The sequence below is a fragment of the Cyclopterus lumpus genome, chromosome 3, assembly GCF_009769545.1.
Source record: "Cyclopterus lumpus isolate fCycLum1 chromosome 3, fCycLum1.pri, whole genome shotgun sequence".
Classification (NCBI taxonomy): Eukaryota; Metazoa; Chordata; class Actinopteri; order Perciformes; family Cyclopteridae; genus Cyclopterus; species Cyclopterus lumpus.
The window spans coordinates 13,349,638-13,375,743 of record NC_046968.1 but is presented as its reverse complement, the minus strand read 5'-3'; the positions used below and the strand labels follow the sequence as shown (position 1 = coordinate 13,375,743).

The window sequence follows — 26,106 nt, the reverse complement described above, 5'->3', positions numbered from 1 at the left end:
TCTCGTGCTGCCATGTCAACACTCAATCACAGTTTCCGCTATCTAATAATGTGGAGTGTATCTCTCCTGTGCTTGCCAAATTCAGCAATAGGCCTAAAGTATTTGGGGGAGTCAGGAATTCCAATAAAGATGATCCCAAAACAAAGGGAAAAAAATGAATAATAATGATCTCACTGACACAAGGCTCAGTATATAAGATGCAGGTCTGTGCAGCTCTTTGAACCTTAAATAAAGATGCTCTACCCCATCTGGCTCAATGACAGATTTTATTGTAGCACCAAAAGCTAGACACAGGGCAAAACACATTGATATGGACGAAAAAGCAGAAAAAAACAGTATGATTTGGATGTATACTAGGACTTGTGTTACGATGGGAAGTAGGTATTTCAAATCTCAGTGATTATAATAATTCATCCACAGGACTTTAAGCTTTTACATTTCTAAGACCCTCTCCCACCTAGCATGTTAGGCTCTGAGCTGGTGGTGAACCATTTAAATATCAATATATTCTCCATTAATAAGCCCCAACAAGAAATCACATTATTTGTCACATCTGGGTGAATAATTTCATTTTGTAAATTTGGGCCTCAGTTTAAAATAATTAGGAGAATTAAATATCCCTCTTTACATATATGCACAGCTATGCTGTGAATGTGTACTCACTTATAAACATATAAAAATACTTGTCAACTAGTTTGATAAGAAAATAATGTATAAAAGTAGAGTAGAAACATTTAATCAAGTCCAATATTTCCATCATCTGATTTTCTTGTTGTTTATATCACACGATGATGATATGAAAAACAAACTGCAGTACTTCATTGATATGCCCAAACAGAACTACAGAAGTGTGTTGTGTCTGTGTGGATGAAAGCTCCACAGGTGGCAGGTCCGGTTGATTTTGAGTCCCATTGGAGACCGACTGTTTTACGATGTGCATCTCACCGCTTCCACTTTTCCTGGTTTTCCAATGCGACAGATCATTGGGGGGGGAAAAGTAATGTAGCAGAATAATCGAGGAACACAAAACAAATACATTGGCACTGTGTTATTGGAATGATAGGACAGATATTTGATCTGAATCGTAGACTAAATGTTTGACAGAGGAGATTCATTACATTGGAATGATCTGAACTGAGCTCTGAAAGCTTCTTGATTTGCAACAAATTTAAAAAGAGTTGAATATAGAGCATACAGTGTTTTGATCTGAAATCATGTTAGTTGTCAAGGATTATACAATGTGCTACCAAGAAATGTATCTACTGCTTCTGAGAAATCTGATGTCCAATTTCGACTGAACCGCCACCTTCGAGGAAAGAAATTCAGACACATTTGCTACTTTCAGGTACATTGAGGAGATGGCATAGGATAAGAAAGCTTCAATCTATAAGACTTTTGAAAAAAAAAAAAAAAAAATCAAATACAGTAGACACTTCATAGTTGAGATGAAAGCCTAAACCACAGACAAAGAAGAAGAAGAATCCACTGCAAAATGCCAAAAAGTTCTATCATTGTAGCTTTAAGGGCTGTCTAGGCTTTATATTTATATACATACTTTGTTTTAATATATATGTATATATATATATATTCACTTTCATATATGTAAAATCAAACTCAACCTCACACACTGTACTGTGGTGATTTAATAGATCATTAGAAGTACACTTTGAAAATCACAACAAATGTCACATATGTACAGTAGCAGATTAGCACATGGGAGTAAAAGGTGGATATGGCACAACATACACAAAGCTTCGTAAGATAATCTCTTTGCGCTGGTCACGCAGGAAACTAAAGAAACGCATTAACATTCTAGATATATAGTTTTCATTCAATCTCGGTAGCAAGTACAAATGTCACTACAAGGCAAGAGAAGTCCTTCAGGAGTACAAAACATTAATTTGTCAGGCTGATTCGAAAGGCAATGTTTAGTGTTGGGACTCTCTCGTGTGAATTAGATTACGGCTGAAGGTAGAGTGGTGTTAAAATTTGGCATCGTCAGTTGTCCATAGTGATGTCCTGGGGACAGCACTTCCTGGTCAAAGTATCTCAGAAAAGGCTGTCTGAAGTCATGCACGAGGAGAAGGCAGCGGTCAGTCATCCACTAAGGATGTGATGTTAGGCAGAGTGGGTGGGGTGGTAGAGAGTAGCTGCATGAGTTACAGTGATAAGGCCGCCTCAGACGATCACACAATGGCAGCCGCTCTTGTCTTTCTCTTTTCTTGTAGGTTCGGGCGAAGGTGGACATTCCTGCTCTTGGAATTTCCTGGGAGTCGGGACAGAGTAAAGCAATCATGACACACTGAAATGTGGACTTTGGTGATCACTCTTTTTCTTTTGTTTAAAACACAAATGACAGAAACTGAGTTTTCAAACAAATTTACAAGGGTTTTGTTTATTTTCTCTGAGATTTCTGTCAGTCCTGATTTGATTTTTTTTTTAGCTTTATCTCATGTAGAGATGAAGCAAGTAGAGCTTTATCTCAGTGGGCGAGGAGCAAATAATCACATCTTTACTTCTCCTATGTAGAAGTAATATTTGAATCAAAAAGGGATGACATTTGTGGAGGTGTTTGCTCATGTTGCCAGGCGACGACTGTCGGAAAAACTATTTATTAAGCTCTTAATAAAAATACATTAAGATGTTTGTTATTAAAATCTTGCTTATTTAGTGATTTTTTAAAATATTAATCTTTTATCATTCATCAATCATTTTTGGGGGGTTCTCATGTCTTTATTAACTGGGCGGGTTGTAATTCATGTTCATCAACTTAATCCCGAGGCCACCAAGGCCCCATTGTATTCTGCATTATTAACAGCGCCCGAATGTTCATCTTTCTTGCATTTGCAAATGTGAGCCACTGAAAGGAAAAAATTTTGAAGTTGCATTTATAAATCACCAACCTGATTACTCTAACCAGCTCGTGGAAAGCCTGGTCTACGTTCATACGAATTTTGGCTGAAGCCTCCATATATGTGACCTTCAGTTGTCTGGCCAGCTGCTGGCCCTCCTCCTGGGTTACCTGAGGCAAAAGGAAGGAGAGAATAATGATGTGCTGAAACCTGAATGTAGTGTTATCTTCAGACATGTAGAGATGAAGCAAGTAGAGTTGCAACAAATGTCCCTGTAAGGCTTGTTTTCACCATAAGGGGGTGGTGTGGACTCACTGCAGGATGGTTTTGAGCAACTGCGTACCATCAGGCAGAGAATTCATCATTTCCTCACACTCCCTTTTCTCTCCATCCATCCTCCTCTCCTGACACCACCATTTCTACAGAGTCACTTTTATTCTCTCACTCACATTCTGCTGTATCTTGGCAGCGAGCTGCAGCTGCAACGCTTGCTTCCACTTTTAAATATGCAAATGTTAATCCTCCAGTTGATATCATCTCTTCAGATGATCAAACAGGGTGAATGTTTGTCAGTGGGTTTAAATCTCTGCAATCTGTCGGACTTACTTGTCTCTGTAGTTCCAGATCTGCTTTGTTTCCTACAAGGATCATCGGGAATTCATCTCTGTCTTTCACTCTGAGAATTTGTCTTTGGAATTTGTAGATTTCTTCAAAGCTGTAAAACATGTTACATCGTGTTATGTTATTTCTGCACAAACAGGTTATTTAATGTTTTTTAATGTGTAGATGCATACATTCATCTAAAAGTGTCCATGTGCACACACCCACACACACACACACAGATGTTGGGGTGTGTGTGTTGTGGATAAAACTCAAGGGCTGAACACATCAGCAAATAGAAAAAAGGGTCAGCCACACAATTACAGAAACATAAAATGTGTTTGTCTGAGGTTCGGCTCTGTGCACTGAACTGACGTGGTCCCACTATAACATAAAAGACAAATAGAGATGTCCATCCGGGAGGGGGTGAAGAGGCAGAATGCAACCACAAACCCAGGACCGCATTCCAGCCGCGGGCCCGCAGACAGCTTGGTGAGCACATAGTAAATCTGGAAAGACTTGACTAATATAAATGGAGGAAGGAAAGACCGTTTACTACATAAACATTGGAAGGGGGTTGTGGGTTGAGGGCAGGGGAATGCAGCCCACTGCACTACTGGGCAGGGACACAAAGACAGGGAGGATGGGGTTTAACAGCAGAATACTATATGCATCATAAAACTAGGTGACATCAGATGTAAAATCACTCCAATCTCTGGAGTCATCGAATTTTCAAGATTTCAATGACATCAACTCCGATTTTTTTAAACAATTATTGGCTTGCGTTTCTCCTACAAAAGTCAATTAATGTAATGTAATGTTATAACATTCAGTTATTATCTCTATGTAGAAGTTTCCATTGGTAGTGGAGGAGTCTGCCATTGCTTGCAGGTCATTTTTATCAACATTTTATTTTGATGACAGTCTCACTGTTTACTCTTCACTCGTCTTTAGTTCATCATCGTTTGACAGTATTATTTTGTGGATATTGCGTATTGGCACCGTCCTCCTCTTTATCAAAGCTAAATGATGTTTACATTAAATGAAAGATAACCCAAGACTGCTTTACAGTATGATTGCATCATTACTTCAAGATTTGTGGAAATATTCTAGATATATTGTGATATATTTTTTTTAAAACATTTCCCCAAAATTAAACCAAACAGTGGGTTTAAGCGGTTAAAAGTCTGTTAACAAGCCAAAATGAAGTCTGCATTATGAAGATTAAAAAATGTATCACATTTTTGCCAAGCATCTTAAGTTGTACAGTTCTAACAGCCCACCGAATATTGTTTAAGCACATGGGCTTCAAGAGAAGAGGGTGAGGGAGGAATGTTAAGAACAAAAGAAAATGACAAGAACAACAGTGGGTCCGGAAATACATGCCGCAACAAGTGAGAGTATCGGTGCAAGATTTATGGTTTTAGTAGAGCGAGAGGCAGAGGAGAAAGAGAGGGTGTAGTTGTGAACAGTAAACAGAGATGAGCAAACAGAAAGAAAGAGAAAGACAGAGAAGTGCACTTGTAGCTGTGACTTTGCACATGATGAGAACTGTCACTCACCTTCCTCTGTCAGTGACTGAGAAGACGAGCAGGAAGCCCTCCCCTGTCCTCATGTATTGTTCTCTCATGGCTCCAAACTCTTCCTGTCCAGCCGTGTCGAGGACTAGAGGGAGGGAGGGAGGACACACACACACACACAGAGAGAGAAAGAGAATAACTTTCAGCAAAATCGACTTTTGCCATCAAATCCTCAAGTACAATGTGTTAAAAACATACAAATAGACTGCATGTGTAGTCTTTATGCGTGTGTGTGTGTGTGTGTGTGTGTGTGTGTGTATTTATTCTGGTCATGTTTGTTCAGCCAAGTACACTTACTGTCGAGCCTGGCCGCCCTTTCGTCAATCACACACTGCTTGGTATAAGAGTCTTCAATTGTGGGGTCATAGTCGGTGACAAAGTATGACTGCAGGAGAGAAAGGACAAAAGAGAGAGGACACTGTGAATATGTGTCTAGTCTATACATTATGTCTATACATTATGTAAGATTGAAACAAGTTCATGGTCAAACAAACACTGTATACAGTATTCACTATAAACTGATCTTTGCAGTGAGTGTGCAAGACGCCAACATGCTTTACTGTTCTGTACCGACAGGAAATTAAGCAATCCTGGCCGTGCAAAAGGCAATCAAATTGCGACTTTCGAGTAACACTGCCAATTATACTTAAAGAGGCAACAAGAAGGGTTTTGGGAGGTGTTTCTGGAGCTGTTTCACCACCACCACCAATTCATTTCTTGCAGCTGTGAAGACATTTTCAATTTGTGCATTACATGGTAGGAGAATATAGCCGACTGCCAATTGAGTACACTTTGTCACCAGCGCCAACACACTACACTGAAATCTTGCTTAGAGTGAGTATGTACCATGGATTTGGGAAACAGAGACTTCAAATCAGCTGGCTTCATAATGAATGGATATGAGAACAAGCAGCCACTCTGTTCTTGTGTTTTTGGTTACAACAGCACGGCTGTAATGACCTCTACCTTTGCAACCATCGTGCAGACAGGAGGTAAACACACTGTCTGTAGACACTTGCACAAAAAATGTCATGTAAATATTCCCTCACACAACAACGAGTACTTAGGCCGTGACAGCAGGCTGGTTTTTGTGCCAATCACACATTTAGTAGACGTTTCTTCAGTTGCAACAGTCACACCACTCACTCCTGAAGGCTTTGATGCTTTCATTCTGCAGCCAATATCTGGTCTCCTAGTAACCTAAACTGGAAGGGTGGGGCCAGGGGGCAGTGAGCCGGGCAGAGGAGGAGTCATGCATTTTTTACATTTTTGCCATGTTTTGTAGTTCTCCCTCTGCTCGGGGACTAGTTAAGTGGGGACAGCTGAGGGGAGAGCTCTGGGAATGTCAAACCAACACCCTAAAACACGGAACGATCAGGAGAACTGAAAATCCAGATACTGATCAGGTAGAAGCAGGTAAATGAGAATGTTAGATTTTCATATATATATATATATATATATATACTTACACACTATATGACCAACATTTCAAAATCTAAAACCATTTCCTATCATGTATGGCAAAGGAAATCCTATCAAATCATAAGATTTAACACCATTACACTACATAACTCCTACTCAGTGCATACTATACCTTGGTCCAAATAATAGTGTGTTTATGTCATGAGCTGATATATTGTCTTCAGATGTTTTAAACTCTCAAATATCAGTCCTAGCTTCAAGCTCTAATTTTGATCTGTGAATGTTTGTGATTCCAACTCATTCACACACACACACACACACACACACACACACACACACACACACACACCTCCCTGTTGCACCAAATGCAGGTAATCTCACCCACTCACTCTCCTATCCACTCCCCATTGTTCAATAATTCATCAGTATTACTGTGTGTCCTAGAACAAGCTTCACTGCACTGCCAGTGTGCCTTCAGACGACCACACAGACATGGAAAGAGAGAGAAGAAAAAGAAGCTGCTTGTGTTTCTTGTCCGTCCCACCACTCTCCCAGCCGTTGCTTCAGCACGTGACCTCAGCTTCCCGTCAACCTCTTATTCCTATTCTGTCAACCTCGGGCAGCCGCATTGAGCGCCACACTCCTCCGGCTATTCCTCCCCTCCCTCCCACATGCAAGGGTAGTGTGGCTGCCTTGCACCATGTTCTGCCTGAGCTGATTCTCTCAGAGTCGTTTCCCGTGATAGATGAGGCTGTTATGCGGTGCCAGCAGCACCAGAGCCAGCACTAACAGGGCAGTGGGCTGGGTGAGGGGGTGCAACATGACTCAGGAGGACTACCAATAACTATGTGACATAAGCCAGCCTGAGTCATGTCCAGTAATATATAAATCCTTATATTAGTCCATGACTTCATCAGATATAACTGAATGAGTCATGCTCTATGAGTCAAGTAGCTGCTCCAAGTTCTTGGGGAGCAATAGCACCCACAACCTGCAACTAGGGCGGGGTATCAAACCTCTGTACTTTTTGACCGCTGACCAAGTAGTGAAACCTGCCCTGAAAGTTAGGTTTGAGTGTCGATACATTGCCTATTTTATTAAATTTTACTACGGCAAAGTTCTTGTACGGCTGCTTTTGTTAAGTGAAACAACATTTAGTTGTCGCATGCTGTTACATGTAACAAAACTAAAGGTTTAGGGAAACGTCTACACTCTTAATGTAGTGCAACTATTAATTACTTTTATTAGAAAATTAATAGTTCCATGTTTAGTCTATAAAATGTGCACAAACGTTTCATTCCAGTATCGTATTGACATAATAAAGTAAGAAATCTCAGATGTTAACCAACATATTTACAAGACAAGCAGTGACTTCACTGTACAGGTACTGAGGGGCAGAAGGATTCCTAGACAGATTTCTATGAAAACATTGGACAGATGTCATAAGGAGACAGCTGACACTCAGTGGGGTCGACAGCTCAGTTCTTAAAGTGACACGTACACACACACACACACACACACACACACACACACACACACACACACACACACACACACACACACACACACACACACACACACACACACACACACACACACACACACACACACACACACACACACACACACACACACACACACACACACACACACACACACACACACACACACACACACACACACACACACACACACACACACACACACACACACACACACACACACACACACACACACACACACACACACACACACACACACACACACACACACACACACACACACACACACACACACACACACAAAAAGCCCTCTTCTCAAGTGCACTATACACCATACAGTTGAAGTCTTCTGCAGCAACTTTGCAAAGCTGAGGTAAATTAGTGTTTACAACAGCAAGAACAAAAACTCAAGATTCACTGAAGCAGTCATTAGGCTTGTGCTGACATGACCAGCATCCTGGCCGTGTGCATTTGTGAGCTGTAAATCCAGGTTAATTGACACCCTTGGTATTTCTCCTCTGCTAAAAGAAAATTGTTGGATAAGCACACTGTACAAAGAAGCACAATTGCTAGATTAAGAGGACAAAGTAAAAAAGAGAGAGAAATCCAAAAACGCACAGAATCAAGCTGCAGCACAGTTCAGATGTTGATGGCAAGGTGGGTCAGGCCACACTCAGCCCCGGTCAGCTCACCAGGAAGGAAACTCCACCTCTGCAGCAGGCAACTGGCCCGGCCGAGCCTTGGGGTGGTGGTGGTGATGTCACAGACGACATGTTCCCCTGCCAAAGTCCAAAGCTGTCACTCAGTTCGCCTCCAGCATTCCAGCCATACATCTCGGGCCTCCACCCAAACACAGCACATGCACCGGCAAAACATTAGAGGCCTGTTTTCAGCATGAAGCCGGTGGATGAGTCTCAGCTGCAGCACAGCCTTTTGTGCTAGGCGGTTCTTTCTCTGGATGCGTTGTGAAAAACAGATGGAGCGACATTACCCCACAAAGAAGAAAGTCAAAGAGACGAGGCGAGATGGTAGGCCTGAAAATAATGGTTTTTTTAATTATTATTTATTACCCATTATTTTACACATCAGTTAAACATTCCATTATCTGAACCGCTTATCCTATTCAGGGTACTGGTCCCCAGTTAAATAATACTGCCATAAAATAATGCAAAGATTATGTAATATAGAAGAGAGCAGCAAATCATCACATTTAAAAGGCTGAAGCCATGAAATACTTAGCATATTTGCTTTTGAAAACAGCTTAAATGATTACACGATTTAAAATTGGCTGTTGATAGAATGCCTGTGGATCGAATAGACGAATACTTAATAAAAACTGAACCGTCAGTGATGCATTTAAAGTACTAGAATTGGACAAATCTTTGCAAAATAAACCACAAAGATAGCATCAAATCATTATGTTTTTCTGTCTTCCAAACTGCCTCACTATTCAATTTTAAGTATAAAATGCTGTAAGTGGTCCAACTTGTAGCATTTCATAATTTGAATATATTCATAGAATTATTTGAAGCACCTTCTCAGGTTTCTTTTTAGCCGACTGCTCTTCAGACGAGACATAAAGCAATGAATCCCGTCTGACTGCCAGTTGCCAGCCTCAAGGAAAGCAAGAACGGGTGATACGTGTAGGCGTGTAATCAACATCATGCTTGCACTATGCACCCACTTCCTCTCCACAAAAACAGCTTTACATAAACTAAATATAGATCCCTTTCCATCTGTCTGTTATCCTACTTGTTTGGATAGAGCTGCCTCTTTGACTGTTAACCATTATAGCATCATTACACAGCACAACCACAGATTCAGCACCAACGCAGAAAGAAAAGAGATTTCCACTACACCAAAAAAAATGAAAAAAAGCCTTCGCCAATTAATTTACAAAAACACACAGCATCTAAAGAAATGAGGGAAAACCTGAGGGCGTACCTACTTGATAGTCATAATTGGAGGAAATGCTGAGCTAAAACCAATAGTCATCAACACGGTTCAGAGTTAATTACTTTCCTCATATGGCCTGATTTCCAATGAGATTTCACAGGCCTTGGCTAAAAAAAAAAAATCAGCTGTAGTTTCTCTTTAAAGAAAAATGGAGATTTAATGCAATCAAATTATTCAAGGAAAATGTCTGTCAGCATCTGCAGATTTATAATATTATTAATATTATCCCCCACACCAACACAACACTGCCTATAACAACCCTATATATATATATATATATATATATATATATATATATATATATATATATATATATATTTTTTTTTTTTTTTTGCAACAGCCCAGAAATAGCCCAGAAATACTACAAAAGATTTTCCCATTTGGAATTGTGGAAGAAACACAGATCTTATCATATTTTAAGTGCCAGCGTCAAACATGACTCAACTTGAGTTCCCGATAACCCGATGACAGAGCAATACAAACTGAGACATCAGTACCGAGAAGCTGGATAAGAGTGGCCACTACAAGAGGCAATGCTGTGTGTGTGTGTGTGTGTGTGTGTGTGGTGGGGGGGTCTCCAGCTGACAGGTGAAACATGTTCATTGGGTCACAGCCAAGTGCAGCAATTCCAATGAAGGACACTAACATCTGGTGCCTGCCAGGTCACATTTTTAGCTAAACAGCAGCGGAATGTGACGGTTTGTGATAAATCATTACATGCCAACTCTTATTTTGTGCATGCTAATAAATTCATTAAAAATGTAAAGTGGAATACATATTCATGCCTGTCTTTCTTTTCATGGTTTCCCTCTGACATGTAACTGATATGATTCATTTAATTGACTAGATACATTTTTCTCAATACATATGCATACATTGTACTTTTACACTGTAATCTTTCAGTATAACTCTCTTTCCTGATTACCTAAGCACCACACCAAAGCAGTGCAGCAAGGGGCATGGTTTAAGAAGAGAGACATTTGACTGGGGGCATCTGTGTATCACTTCCTGTCCCCAAACTAGCAGAGGTTTCACCTTCACCGAGCCCCTTGGGTGGCACACGGGGCAGCTGTCGGTAATCAAATAGCCACCAAGAGGGTTTAATGTTAAACAGAAGGAAGTGAGGACCAATTCCTTTGCATTTTTACACCGCCCGTCCTCCTCCATCATCGCCGCTCTTCCCATGTTTCACAGGGTTTTACACAAGTGGCACAGGACATTGTGTGAGGAGCATTGTTTTGTTGAGTACTTTAGAGTGCTTGAAGTGAGAAATTGTGGAAAAAATAAAGAGAATGGAAGGTTTGAGGGGGAGGGAGACTATAGGCAACATGGAGAGGGAGAGCGAGAGAAGAGGGGGAGGGAGAGGCATTAACTTCCTGTGGAAACACCCACTTTTCCCATGAGCTCATACAAACCAGAAAGGTCACTGATTCAATACCTAATACACACGGAGAGAAAGAGAGCACACAATGTGTCCACCACCTTAAAGGGCCACCGGGGAGCATTCTGTTGAAGCTGGGAAAGCTTTAAGATTGCTGCAGACAATTACTTGAAAATAACAAAACATTTTAATTGACACTCGTCATTTTCAAAAGTCTGCTGTAAAGCTGCATGATTGTATCGCAGGTTTAACATTCACAGTGATAACGCATTCATTGAATGTTCACAAAAGATGCAGTCTGGGTGTAGCACTGAACCTTGGCCCGATGCCGAATTAAATGAACCGCACATCACTCTGACAAGCTCTCTTCCTCCTAATGCGGAACAGATCAATAGCTTGTCCCTTAAATCATTCCCGTGTCCTTAAATGCCAGACGACCACTGAAACGCTGCCCCACAAGACAAACCATTGGCATAACTCTCACATTCATCCAGGACTATGACCTCACAGGAAACGCAGACACTGCTGCCCTTAAGTTCAGGGAACAATCAATTTGAATTATAAGAAACACAAATTATGCTCAAAACTGCAAAAATAAGGTCCAAGTTGTCAAAAAATAATTAACAATCCACTCAAAGAGTCTTGCCGATTAGCGAAAGCTAATTATGTTGTCTTTGGACTTTTGGGCTTCCAGGTGGACCACACACTTCCACAACTTGATTTGCTGATGCTGAGAAGCAGTAAGCTTCACAAACCAAATCAATTATTGAATTTTGCATGGCCGTGGCAGTTTTTCAACCACAAAGTGACTTCAAGTCTTAGCTTGTTTGTTTGTGGACGCTGTTGTTTTTACAATCCTAATAGTATAAACTACAGCCCCGCTGAGCCAAGGGGCCAGAATCACTGCACCCGTTCGAGGGACCGGTCCAGTAGGTATCAAGTGATCGGAGGGTCGAACAGGCTGTGAGCAAAGCCCCAGTTTTGACACCCGTTTAAAAAGGGTGAAAGATAAACCTATTGCTTCTACTGTCCATTGTGACTGTTAACGCTGCAGCTGATGATCATATCCATTATCAGTTAATCTGACAAACAATTTCCCAACTAATCTACTCATTGTTTTGTCTCTAAATTATCATATAAAGCCAGGAAGTCACAAATACTCACCATAATTGCCCAGAGCCCAAGGTTGTGTTATCCTACAAGATATTCAGTTTACTTTCATATTTGACAAAGACAACCACCAAATCCCTACATCTGACGAGCTGAAATCAGAGCCTTGACATTTTTACTTGCAAAATGAAAGAAATGATCAATTAAAAAGCATTAGACATATTTTCTGTTCATTGGTTAATCGATTGACTAATTAGATAAGCTCCAGCAAATGTCGTACATTAGATGTTGTAGTGCTGCTCCCTGGTCTGACTTACTGTACTTACAATGTCTTTGCATGCATGCAGTTTTTTTTATGCAGTTAACATTGAATTTCATATTTCTGCTATATTTACCATACAGTTTCACTTTCAAACATTAAGGGTGTGTAATGTATTGCCATATTCCCTGTGGTTTAGTTGAAGAATGAAATGTCATTGTAACAGATAACAGTAATCTCTCTTTCTCTCTCTCTCTCTCTCTCATATATATCTCACAATAACAATAAGATACGGTCCAGCTAGCACCAAGTTGGGATAGCACTCATGCAGAGAATAAAGCAGAGACTAAATGTCCCATCAGTGAACCCCCCGGCTCTCTTCTAACCTCTCTGACATTAAGACTTCAATCGTTCTGCTAAATATCAATGTGTGCTGGACTCTGAACACTTTTGAACCCACACAAAAGGCGCAGAATCAAAAAGGTGCCCTTTAAAGACCTTTTCCACCCCATCACTTGGCTCAAAGCCGCCTGTTTGCCTTTTAGTGGTCACACTACAAACCATTTCTTTATCTCCGTTCCATAAGTACACTTTGTTGAATTGTAAGTGGAGACCTGTGTAACTACTTGCAAAGCCCACAAACTGATTAAGCAGAACAACACAAAGAGGGAGAACTGTGTGAACCGCCCTTATTGTTCTAGCTGATCATGTGACAGCACTAATGTTCCCCTTCCCTGTATTAAGCCCACCCTAAGCCCAGCCATTGGTGGGTCATCAATGACATTTTCTTTAGGGCCCTTCATTGCTTTGCTGGGAGAGACAGAAAATAAAGACATATTTTGATAAGAATTACTCTAAAAAGACATGGTGATTCCCACCTGACTGCATTTTGCTCTGGTGAATCCTCATCAATGCTTGCTTTTGTGGAAGTGGGACAACCTTGGCCCATGTGACACTATCAAAATCACCAGAAATTAAGTGGAGTAGAATTTGAGGAGAAATGAAGCAAGGCAGTGACAGAACAGCGAGTATTGTGGCATTGAAGTTCCTGTAGTCAGGGAGTGAGGATTATAATATAAATCAAATACAGTAAAAGACAAAAAGCATGTCACCCAATAAGTTCATTGTCATTCTGACTTTAAGAACATAAAGTGTGTCATGATATAATGAGACTCAGTGTGACCCATGGTCTCAGACAGTATAGTGTTTGCGTATGTTTTTGTTTCAATCTTCTTCCCCTGCTCGTCTTGCAGCAGAAGTAGAACTGCACATGCTCACATGAACAAAGCGTTACTGTGGCGGCTCAGTGAGGACACCAGCTACTGCAGTGGCTGTGTGGACAGAGAAACTACTGTGGGACTTTCAAAACCCCATTCAAAGTCACTCAATGAAGTGTGGCTCACAGTCTGTAGTCTATGGTTTCCCGGAAAACCGTATGACCGACCGAATAATAGGAAGCTGATCAGCGCTCAAAATGAAGAACTCTGAGAATTGAAAGATTTGGCTGACCAAAAAAAAATCTAGAAGATTAATAATATGTATCTAACTCAGAAATGACATATTACACCACAGCAAGTTCTACTGCTACCTACTTTTAAATGATCAAGTAGCTCCCAAACACTTCTAAAAAGATTGAACTGTACACCTGCAGAAATGTATTCATCTTCTCCACCAACTCCCCTCTCTCCTCTGGTACAACTGCTGAGTGTGGCTTTCTGCACCAGTGTACTCTGCTGCAGACTATAATTCTTAGCATGGAGTGATATGTCAAAGGAAATGGGGCCACTAACTGGCATCATGTCAGACACACAGCAGTGTGCTTTTAGGCCAGCAGATCCTACAACACAGGCAGCATAAATGTTATTACAGGAGCAGGCCACTCCCCATAAACCACGCCTAATGGACACATCTTTATCCCTCTGATGCTTCCACCCTCCCTGCCCAGTCACATTCATCAAAAATCATTTTATTTGGGGAAAGAAAATGATCTTTTCATGAAGGGAAATACAGAGGGGAGAATATGTATAGTTTAACTATAATAATGCATTAATTAATGAAGATGCAGGACATGTCACCTGACGAGTTAGTAGATTTAACTTTTAAAAGACCAGCTTGTCAACAAGGTGAGTGTCTACTGTGAGCACAGGAGCCTGAGCTCTACATGCTTGAACTAGCATCTCGAGATGGCTTTGAGAGGACAATGTTTTGGTTGGACATACTAAACACACTTTTTAGGCAGCTGTTGGCGTGTGCCAATGCAAAAGTCTGCATCGGGCTTGCTGACACCAACTGGTGCTGAAAACAGTCACATTTGCTGCATGAGTTAGATCCGTATAACAGTCACACAACAGCTGTGTCGCTGACTCAACCAAGCTCAGATATTGCTAAATGTATCTACTTGTGTACCTGATGCTTACTGCACATCCTCTCTGATTGTGATCTGTGGTCTTATCAGTGGGACAGAGACTGAGAGGAGGACACAAGTCCCCCTTGGCCATCCGCACTTTTGGACAGCGCGTGGTGCTGTACTGTCACATGTCGAGGGGCTGTCTCATTCCATGCATCACCTCCCCCTGATGGACAGCAGATGCCCCACAGGCCTCTGGACGGTGTCTGCATGAGATGTGCCAAATGTCCACCAGCTGCCTGGCAGGCAGCTCAGGGCCCGGCATCAGCGACAAACATCGTCATCTAAAAAGAACCATTCATTGTTTTCCATCAACTAAGCTGCGTGGAAAATGCCTCTTCTGCATGTGGCACGTTACAGGAAGCAGTACCGCTTTAAATAACAATGCAGACAATGTTCAGAAAGGGCAGCACTAATGACAAACACCATATATTAAATCAACAGTGGCATCAGGAGTATGCTGAATTAATATAGGCTTGTCACAAGAAAAGGTGGACATGATTTTGGAATGCTAAATGTTAGAAGGTGGTGGGAGTGGGTTGCTTAAATAATCAGCATGTTACTTTCCCACAGCCAGAGTTGTTGTTATACGACTGAGATGCGAGACCTGATACTGTGGCCAGTTATTCTGAAACAGACAGATGTGTGAATACAGAACAATAGCCCCAAAATAACACGGAGGAACCCACTGCCCTCTCTGTCTGACTATCTGAGGGGCAGTGACCGGAAAGCAACAAGGGATATCACAGGTGAATATGGGAATTTGGTTTTAGAAGGCAATGTTACAAGGAGTTTGGCAAAATGTATACAATTAATCATCAAAACACAATTTGGTTGCAAGTCATATTTAGCACCTTTAAATTAAATGGTGAAGACCAGCTATATAAATAAATATTACAAATCTTTATTTTTCTTCATTATCTCCAATAATGAGGAAAGTAAACTAATAATAACACCAACATACTACACAAAAGCACACCTCCTGAAAAAAACTTGACAATCTTTAAACAATGACAAATTAATAACTCAGCTAATAGCCACCAAAAATATGATCTGAAAATAAAACTGAAATACAATCATACAGGAAAAGATCTTGACATACAACCATTTTGTTATCAATCTGAACTCTTCCACCACAGTCCGATACAACTGGCCACGGATCAGTTCAGTGGGACAACGTGCGGATTCGATGGGTCCCCCAGGGTTTTCTAAGTAAACAACATAAATGTATAAAGAGGAAACGTTGCTTTGAGCTGAATGTTGAGATGGTCCGAGAAGTCGAAGCAGAAAGCTTCTCTGATCAAACAAGTCGGTCTCTATTGAAACATACTACTTTCTTATTTTTTTTCTATGACTATATTTTCTGGCAACGATCAACAGAAATCAAGTTCATACGGCCGGAAACTATCCTAAATAAAGTATACTCAAATTGGTCTTTTTAAAATTCTATTTCATGAACATCTATTCAGACAGGTAATCTCATTAAGACAAGGGGTCTCTGTCTCTGGTTCGTTCAACCATCTGATCAACAAATAAGTAAACAAGATTATACATATGACCAGACATCCGATGCCAGCTTTCAATACTCGATGTTATCTTGAAAGTGCAAGGACACATGCTGCTGATTATTGTGTTAAACTCTGCAGTATCAAAACCAGCTTATATAAATATTGTTTGTACACAGGAAGTACTTTAGTCAATAAACCCAAGAGAAAGAGCCTGTAGGTAAATAGTACCTTCATTCTCCAATGCAGATTTTTTTCATCAGACTTAAGTTTTCTTTAGAATCTGCATGTTACTGCAGGGTACCATTCTAGGCTGTTATAGTAGTAATCATTCAGATATATCACCTCCTTCCTGTGAGGTTGAGCAGTATACCCAAACACACATTCAAATGGATTATTGTCCTACAAGACATGAAAACATGTCATCAATTTGATGGATGCAAAAGTAAATGTTGTGCAAAACAAAGCTAAAAACACAATGGATACTATCATCTGCATCCACTGGCCAGTTGGCTCACAGCCTCAAGAATGCATATTAGATAACTATCATCGCACGCAGATAATGATTCTCTGCTCTTTTGATCGTTCCTTACTTCGTGACTTGTACATACATGCCTATGCTACAGTATTCATTAGCATTATCTTCTTCGTGGTTGTTGCAGCAGAGCGGGAGAGAGATAGGAGTGGCTCAAATCATCATCTGATCTCAGATCTGTAATGTGGTGGGTAACATTCTGGGTCACACCTTCGCCTCCAGCTATAAACATCTCGGCTTTACGAGAAGATGCTTCACAAAAGTGGTTTAGACTTTAGAGAGCATCCGATCACGTACACACGTGCAGCTTATATCTCATCATCCTCAGAGACAATCTTTTGATACAAGCTTTACAAATTATAATAGCTCACTTGAGTTTCTCTGGAACGGTTCTCACATGGAGCTCCTCTGTTGCATTCAAGGCTGAATGAGTGAGTTCACTGGACAGACCAATTCTAATAATCCTCGACTTGAGGAGGGCGTCATAAGTTCCGTCCTGTCAGATAACAAACACTGTAAGGCCACAAGTGAGAGATAAAGTTCTCCTTTTACTGAACAAGAAATCTATTGTGTAATGTAACATAATTCATTATTTTAAAAAAATGGCATGACAAGTGAGAAGACTTATTTTGGAACCGCAAAACAGAGAACTAATTTTTCACAAACACATTGCAAACAGACATAATAAAGATGTATGCAGAATGAGGAAGCACACTCACAAAGAAGGTGAGCGGTATCTATTGTATTTTTCAGTATTGGTACTCCAATTCCACTAAAAGAAACGGACATAAAGGGAAGGTGAAATGTTTGTGTAAAGCCATAAACAGTAAATCTACTCCTGTTAGTTATTCTCAATGACAATGGATCCTTTCTACTGTGAGCATGACTATAAAACACTGGTACATACATAATAAACTATAATCCATTTGTGCCTCATGTTGTAGTAACGTCTTTATTGTATGTTAATGCTATTGCTGATGAAGAGCAGTCTCCCTCCCTGAAGAGTCATTAGTTTCTCATTAGCTTGGAGCGAGAGGGATGACCTGCCAGTCTCTTGAGCGTTCCCAGATGGTTGGGAGGGTCTTTACAGATCCCCAACTTCCTTTGGCATGAACATTCCTATGGTGTTCTGCATGGCGTTTTGTCAGATTCACGCAAATAATCTCAGCAACGGGATTGTATTTATCTATGTATTCAAACAAGCCAAAACAAAGATGATGTTACATTACATTACATGTCATTTAGCTGACGCTTTTATCCAAAGCGACTTACAATAAGTGCATTAAACCATGAGTACAACTCAGAACAACAAGAATCGAGAAAGTACAATTTCTTCAATAAAGTTAAACTACAAAGTGCCATCAGTAAGAGACATTTACGTGCAACTAAAGTGCTACCACGGCGCTACCTTCCCTATTCAAGGTATAGTCGAAAAAGATGCGTTTTTAGTTGTCCATCACATCCGACTATTCAAGTGTTGGATTGCACAAAGAATATACTAATTGGACTAATTTAATTATTTCTAATTAGTATCTAATTATCCGTAGATGCAAGGAAAGTGTGGATTGAAAACGGTCAAATGTGTCCTCAGGGTTGCACCGGAGGAAAGGCCACGGGGTCAAAACAATCAAAGGGGTGTAAATGTACATTTCACACAAGCCTGCCCATAACATTTTATGATATTGTGGGTAAGAGGCTGGCCTTTATTGCCCGAGGGTGGCAAAAGAGAAATGAAACATACAAATTGTCAAATTGAAATGGATCCTCCTCTGGGGAGCAAGAATGTGCTCAGTATATTTCATGGCAATCTGCACATTATATTTCGATATTGCTTGTGCACACGTGTACGTTTTGGTCTGACAGTCACCAAAGTCTGGAGGAAGAGCCTCGTGCTTACCCAGCAATATAAATACTATAATGGGAGCTACTTGGTCACCAAAAACATTAGGATCCCCCCACTGGGAACAATAAATAATCATGGGAAATTTGAAGTAAATGTGGCTGCACTTTGCTTTGGCAAAGTGTTGCACGGACAATATCGCCAGCTTTACGCCCTTCAACACTGCGCAAAAAGAAAACAGGCTTAGTATTGGCCATATAATACTCTTCTCAATCTATACACAGCTTAAGTTGTAACATTAACTTTTCATAAGGAAACCAACACGAGAATAAAATGGAGGTAACGGGTTGTGGTGGTGAGGGGGAAGTAAGGCAGAGACGACTTTGTGGCACTGTGCTCAAAGCAAACTGGCTATTGTTTGACATGTCATTAGGTTTTCAATGGAGCACACTAGCATGAAACAGATATTAATGCGAGTGTCGCACCAGCTTCTTTACTATATTGAATCTTAGAAAGAAAGGACAACCACCTATTATCAAATGACTAAGAGTGTTTTGCTTATCGACTTTGAGATACACACTGGATGCTGAAACATACGGAAAACAAGTCTTTTTCTTCCATTTTTGTGCATGCTGATGTTGCCAACCGGATGCATGATTCATAAGCACAGTGACTGTGAAATCATTCACAAAAACAGTCTCAAAGAATTGTTTGCTATTCTGTGTAATAGTCACTGCCCGCGATTCATAGAAGTTTGCTTTTTTCCCCTCTAGGTGACATGGTGCTGAACGGTTCCTGCATCTTTTAATATTGATGTTTTTTTATTTATATCTACATTTATTTTGTTTGTACTTTCTGGTTAGAATTCATGTTGTGAAAACCAATGAAAGGCTTATTAGCTCTCGATTCTGCTCTGTGAGAAATCAACAGGTGACTCTGCCACAGAGCTAAACAAACAATGCACTCTCATCACCTGCCCCAACAGGCACAGCTGCAACCCCTACAGTAAAAAAAGAGCTTACTGTCATATGGTTCAATCTTCCATTACAAAGAAAAGATATTAACTCCCTTAAATGGGATGAAGAAGCGCCGGTCAAAATATAAATGGAACTGTTTGCACTTGGCTGTATGGCATGTGACATATCACTGAGCCAGACAGAAAGCAACACAACTGCCTGTGTCCTAAAGTGGGTTAAGAGTATGTTGTGTATGCCGTTACATACAACTACACTTCTAAACTAAATCCCAAATGCACACGCACAAAAGTGTTGCTGCAAACACTTTGTCTAACCACCTGTGGCTGTTTCTGAGAAATGCACATGAAACGGCGCTCACCACATTCAACACTACCATTACTACCACACCTTGCCTCAACATGCCCAAGGAAAGCTGAGCTTCAAAACCATGTTTATTCTATTGAATTATTACTTATGGCAACATTCCTCCTGAATTACCTCATATCTTAAGTAATAAAAAAATCTGTGAGATATGTGGAAAATGGAGTAGGAGTAAAAGATAAAGAAAGAGAGGGGTCCCCTATGTGCTGTAAATCCAGCTGAGGTCCACAACAATCCTCAACTAATCTGTCTGGACTTGATCAGTCATGATTCTGTGCTCTCGTGCATGAATCCCTCAGTGCCCAGGGCCGCCACCACTCTAATATTAGCAAGCATGTGAGCAAGCAGTGCCATGCTTTTCATCCAGCAATCAGATCACACAACATCTCATTATAGAGCCATTTCAGTCCAGTAGCTTCTTTGATTACTCTGTGTAAATTAAGTCGGTTTCTGAAGTGCCATTATTTCTGGAGGGAGGGAGGGAGGCACATACACACACACACACACACACACGACTCAATGTTATGTCATCCCAATGCTATCTCAGCTTGAGTCAACCGCTTGGCATTAGGGTGGCCAGCAGCACCCAGGGACCTGCCAGTGTTAGTGCTGCCAACTGCCTGAAATCCCTGCTCCAGCACAGTAGTCGTCTCAGACTCTCTGCTCAGCACCCTCGTAATTAGCACTGGGTTTTGAAACTAAGTACTTCTGGGAAACGGCCCACAGCATTGAGTATCAAAAGTTGGCATTAATGAATTCATAGTCTTTAATTATTTGATAACATATTTCCTGGTATAAATCCTAACTTTTTATAGCCAACATTTCAGTAGGGCTGCTTTTGTTAAGACATATTTAGTTTGATTATCAAAAAGTAGTTTTGATGTTAGTGCCAAAACTCAGGTTTAGTTCAGTTATTGGCTCCAGTATTGAACATTTTCAAATGACACATGATTGAAACACTTCTCTTAAAATAGTTTATTTCACACACATGCGCATTCCTGCGCACAAAAACTAATAACACATGATGCCACACGAAGACCCTTCTGGATATTCAAACGCCCCTCTCCCATATGAAATCACACTGGGACAGTAGAAGTAGACGGAGTACAAAACTACCTCAAATAGCCTATTTTTCCTACATTGTCTACAGACAACAGTAACTCCTTAACTACTTGATGACAGGCAATCAATTGCTAAATTGTCTCACCAATAGTCAAATAATTCAATAATTTTTTTCATGAATTTCATGGAAACCGTATCCATTAGAAGGCAAATATTGTTTCGAGAAAAAGTGTTGCAAAAGCATTTCTCAGACGGAAAACAATCAAGAGTTTCAAAAAAAAGTTTGGGGGTTATAAAGAGACTTATGGCACTTGCGGTAGCGCCGTCTCACTGAGCCTGGTCTAAATGGTCAAACGTGTTAAATTTGATAACAACTGTAAATAAAAGTAATTCTGTAATAATTCTTCTTCAACTACTTCATATTTTTGAAAAAACGCATGGCACTGAATCTAACACCCTGTCAGGAATACCACGAACACGCACACAGACACACACACGCACGCACATACGTAGCTCGGGTGATTCAGGAAGCAGGTCATGTTTTTCCATAGAAAACTAGAAGGTCCTATGAGCTGCCGGAGAGGGACTTCCTTTTGGTGGAGGGCCAAATTCCACATGGCCCATGACCGTTAACCCACCCAGACTGACTCAGACCCCCCACCTCCTCAACACCTAACATAGTTCTTGGGAAAGCCTTGACTTCACAATCAGCTATTAGGTCTTTTCCTTTGGCAGGCAACCTCTAGAAACTTCTGACCAGGATGAAAGTTGCAGTCACAATCTCAATCTCTCTCACTTTCACGGCACTCGGTATGCCAGGAAATTAACCTTGGGTCACACTGAAGCCACACGAAGTGTATGTTAAAAAAAAAAAGACGGTATACACTGGTACTCTTTACTGTATACCTCCCAGATTAAATGTATTGCAAGAGCCTGATGCAGACCGCTTGATATGTTCTTGTGTTGAACTCACACACCTGGTAGAAATAATCTGCTTTCGGTCATTCAAGAGTGAACTTTTGAATTAGTGGAACATTGTTGTGGCGGTCCATTAATTTGGCAGGAGACTCCTTGGTGGAGGCTGTGGTTTTATTAGCATGTAACACCATCTCAATACAATGAGGAATCCACCTATATTGGTATATAGGTGTTACCTTTAAGAGCAGATAGCAAGTATCATCTTCCATATACATTCGTTTTTACACTACAAATGAGGAACCTCCCAATTAAAATATTAGGGTTATATATTACAGCGTGACTGGTCAGTAGGCTATGGCACAAATCTGTGCAACAGCAATCTGATCCCTTTTTACTTGGTATGCAGTTAATGAGCTTTTTGAACCCTCATTAGACACAACTCCCCCCAACACACACACACACGTTTCACCCCCACTCTAAAGTGTGCCAGCCCACTATTGTCTGACAGTGTAGAGACATGCAGCTGCCTGCAGTCTGATCAGTAACACACTGACACCAGGGGGAAACACACAAGGCAAAGGGCAACGTTTGTCATCTTAGCGTGTGTGTGCGTGTGTGTGTGTGTGTGTGTGTGTGTGTGTGTGTGTGTGTGTGTGTGTGTGTGTGTGTGTGTGTGTGTGTGTTTTCCGGGGCTCTTGATTAAATGACTGTTATGAAAGCCTGGAAGGTCAACGCAAGGCAGGGTAAGTCTGCATTGTGCTGGAATGCAACCGGGGATAGAGGAGGTAACTGTTTACATGTCTGTTCTGTGTGACACAGGTGCGTTTTGAAGTAGGCCGTCATAAAAAGGATGACGACATTTAAATCTCTAAGAATATTTACATTACTGTACTAGTTTGCCTTCAGTTGCTGGAAGGGCTTTGAATGAGGAGAACCGGCAGCTTGGTGAAAGTCTACTTCTGAACATCACAGTGAATCATCTTTCAATGGACAGTGTGCTGCTGTTGCTTATTCATTCAACTCTGACGGATCTTCTGTCTCGTTCACATATTTCTATTGACATTTGGAACAGCTTAGTGGCTCTAAAAAACAAAAACTAACTCAGAAGTACCTTTGCTCTCTGTGAGGGCATATCAGTACTCGCATGATATTTTTACAGGGACAGTGAGTTGTGTGCAACTTTTCTCTGCACTCTGCCACAGCTTTGACACCTCTTGGTAGGCCACGACAGAGCACATCTTAGCAGGGGCTCCAAATACGCTGCTGTGCTTTGCAGCAAGTTCCTAAAAACAGGGCAACCCGGGAGCTCCACGGACCCACTTTGCTTTCTCTTCCGACTAGCGGCTGCCGACAGCAAAGTGGAAGTGGAGCTCTCGGCTATTGTCGAGTTAAAGTGACAGCCGTCCTTCCTCGTTTAATTCACACAATAAGCCTCGCCACCTCTCCCCGACATCTCCCAACGGCCCCTCGGTAAATAGTTGCAGGCCTCAGTAAAGTAGTGAAGAAAGCAGACCCCCCCCCCCGGTACCCGCGGACGGGTTTCCCGTGGCTGCCCCCCCCCCGTTCTTTCGCAGTGTTTTGGGCTAATCAAATCACGGCCAGGGGGCTTAATTCAAGGGACGTGTGCGCGCTACTGACCTGGATAAACTGGATGGTCAGGGCAGATTTCCCGACACCGCCACCTCCGACCACAACCAGCCGATACTTCTCCTGCACCGAGCCGTCCTTCCAGCCTGCCATCGAGGACACTTCGCCGCCGCCGCCGCCGCCGCCGCCGGAACACCAGTGAGCAGCAAACACCCACTTTTTATTCTCTCTCCCCCACCACCAGTAAACTGAAGAGGCCCTGCAGCGAGAGAGACCGGAGCGAGGAACGGAGCCCAGATATGTACCAAAAAGAAAGAAGGCGACGACTCGTCGACGTAGTCCGTTGAGTGCCCGGTGAGACGGAGAGGGGTCTGCGGGGCTACGGGCGCCTGTCCGCACGCCACGCCGTGTTTCTGCCGAGACACCGCGATGCTCGCGCTGTGGATCCGAGAGGAGGAGTGAGCGAGCAGACCAGTACTGACGTCTGGCGCTAGAGGCCCTTCTGCTTCTACAGGCGGCGTGTGACTGCCTCTACACTCCACCTACAGTGCACACAAACGCGCACGCACACACACACACACACCTAAACACGCCGGAACCGACCCTGCAGCCCCGTCCTGAGACTCCTATCATCCTCCCCTGCAGCCACATTCCTGTCCTCCAACACACGTAGAAGCGAGGTCTGTTGAGCCGACTGAAACTGCAGCCAAGTACATCGACATCGATAAAGGCGCCCTGTAGCCATCATCATCATCATCATAATCCTAATCATCATCGTCATCATCATCATAATCTTCACGAAAACGATTAGGAGTCTGTTTTGAACGTTGTTTAAGGGAGTTTTTCTTCTCACTATGCTGTAAACCAATAATTCACATTTGTGCTGTGCACCACTTCTAGTGTCTCTGACACACACACATACAAATAAAAAACAGGAGCATATCACTACGCAATATGATCATAATGATGGTTTTCACAAGTAGAAAGTCCCCATCATGCTGTAACTGAGTCACTTTTCAGAAGGCAGATACTCGGCTAAACAACTTGGTAAATAATGCACTCAAAATATAACTGCAAAATGCCTTATGTAAATATACTGTATAGATAACTTAGTTGCTTTCAGCTACATCCTCATTTGTATATGACAGTGACTTCTAATTCACAAGTCCCCTTCATAAAAGGTATGAGGCCTTGCTATTTGAATAATAATCTACAGGAGCTCGACATGCTGATGTTTGCGTTGCACTTTGAAGTGAAGTGGTGTCATGATAATTTATCACGAGGTGAAAAGAACAGTGCAGGCTTAAGTCACTTGATCGGAAATGGCTTTCCTTCAGTGTGTACAATCATGACTTGTATTATGTCAACATGTTAATTATATGCCATGTTATGACATATCTTGTGTTTTTTACTGTGCAAAATACCAACACTGCGTTGACACATGTGGCGCCATCTAGTGTCCTCTATGTTTGCTTAAAGTGCTGAGGGCACGCTAACAGATCAGAAAGCTTTGAAAAAGATTCGTTGCACCAGTTCTTGTAATAAAATGCAAGATAGGCATTTATAACACATGACAGTCAATGTGCAAATGAGAGATACCTTAGGATGAAAAGCAGAAGTTGTTTTGACATTGGGCTTGATACAAAATAAAGCCACCATAAATGTTCCACATAGTACGGATCAATCTAAAAAAATATGAGGAACTAAAGAATGTAACTTTAATCTGTGTTTAGGCAAGTACTGTCTGCCAACAATTGACAATCAGTACAAAAACATAGGGTGCTAAATCTCCGGTCCAAAGAGGCCGCACAATGCACCGGTGGCTGCGACAGTGCCGCCAGATTGCAAACTATTTAATTTCAGAGTTGAAGTTCTGACCTCAAGGCACCGTTCAGCCTTTATCCAGCCCCCTGGAGAGAAAGATTTCACAGATATTGTGAATATGTGAGCAGGGCTGTGACCCTTTCATCTGGCACATTCCCAGAGATGTCCCTTTACTCATGAATGATAAACAGGAGGGCAAGTGCAATGTAACTTTGTGCCAACACTAATCCATCTCCATCTCATTATCACAGTGTACAACTCACAGATGGCTTAGAGGGTACCTGTGAAATCTCTACATTGTATTAGCCATGTATATGGATGTATTTAAGAGTCGCTGTGATGTCATTGTCTATTTGGGGAGGACGACAGAACTAATTCCTCTCAGTTTCACTCTGCAAGATTTGACACGAGGCATCTGAGGAATTCTAA

The 26,106-nt window shown here is 41.5% G+C and overlaps 1 protein-coding gene across 2 annotated transcripts; it reads right to left on the bottom strand.

The window, feature by feature from the left end:
• Window positions 1–247: 247 nt before the first annotated feature.
• Window positions 248–24,391, bottom strand: rras2 (RAS related 2). Of its 2 annotated transcripts, XM_034525862.1 has the most exons (7): window positions 23,905–24,125; window positions 8,649–8,735; window positions 5,330–5,417; window positions 5,015–5,117; window positions 3,459–3,567; window positions 2,904–3,022; window positions 248–2,266 (listed from the first exon to the last, which is right to left on the bottom strand). In XM_034525862.1, the coding sequence occupies exons 1-7, from the start codon at window positions 24,004–24,006 to the stop codon at window positions 2,179–2,181; spliced, it is 696 nt and encodes a 231-aa protein (XP_034381753.1). In that variant the 5' UTR covers window positions 24,007–24,125; the 3' UTR covers window positions 248–2,178. The 2 variants fall into 2 exon arrangements, with proteins under 2 accessions (XP_034381753.1, XP_034381762.1); XM_034525871.1 differs by lacking the exon at window positions 8,649–8,735 and having other exon boundaries at window positions 23,905–24,391.
• Between the last annotated feature and the right edge of the window lie 1,715 nt (window positions 24,392–26,106).

Coding starts and splice junctions, on each gene's coding strand:
- rras2 (XM_034525862.1), bottom strand. CDS start 24,006: ATGGCAGGCTGGAAGGACGGCTCGGTGCAGGAGAAGTATCGGCTGGTT. Junction 8,736..23,904: donor TGACCATCCAGTTTATCCAG/GTCAGTAGCGCG, acceptor GGACTTTGGCAG/GGGAACATGTCGTCTGTGAC. Junction 3,568..5,014: donor TCAGTCACTGACAGAGGAAG/GTGAGTGACAGT, acceptor CATGTTTTACAG/CTTTGAAGAAATCTACAAAT.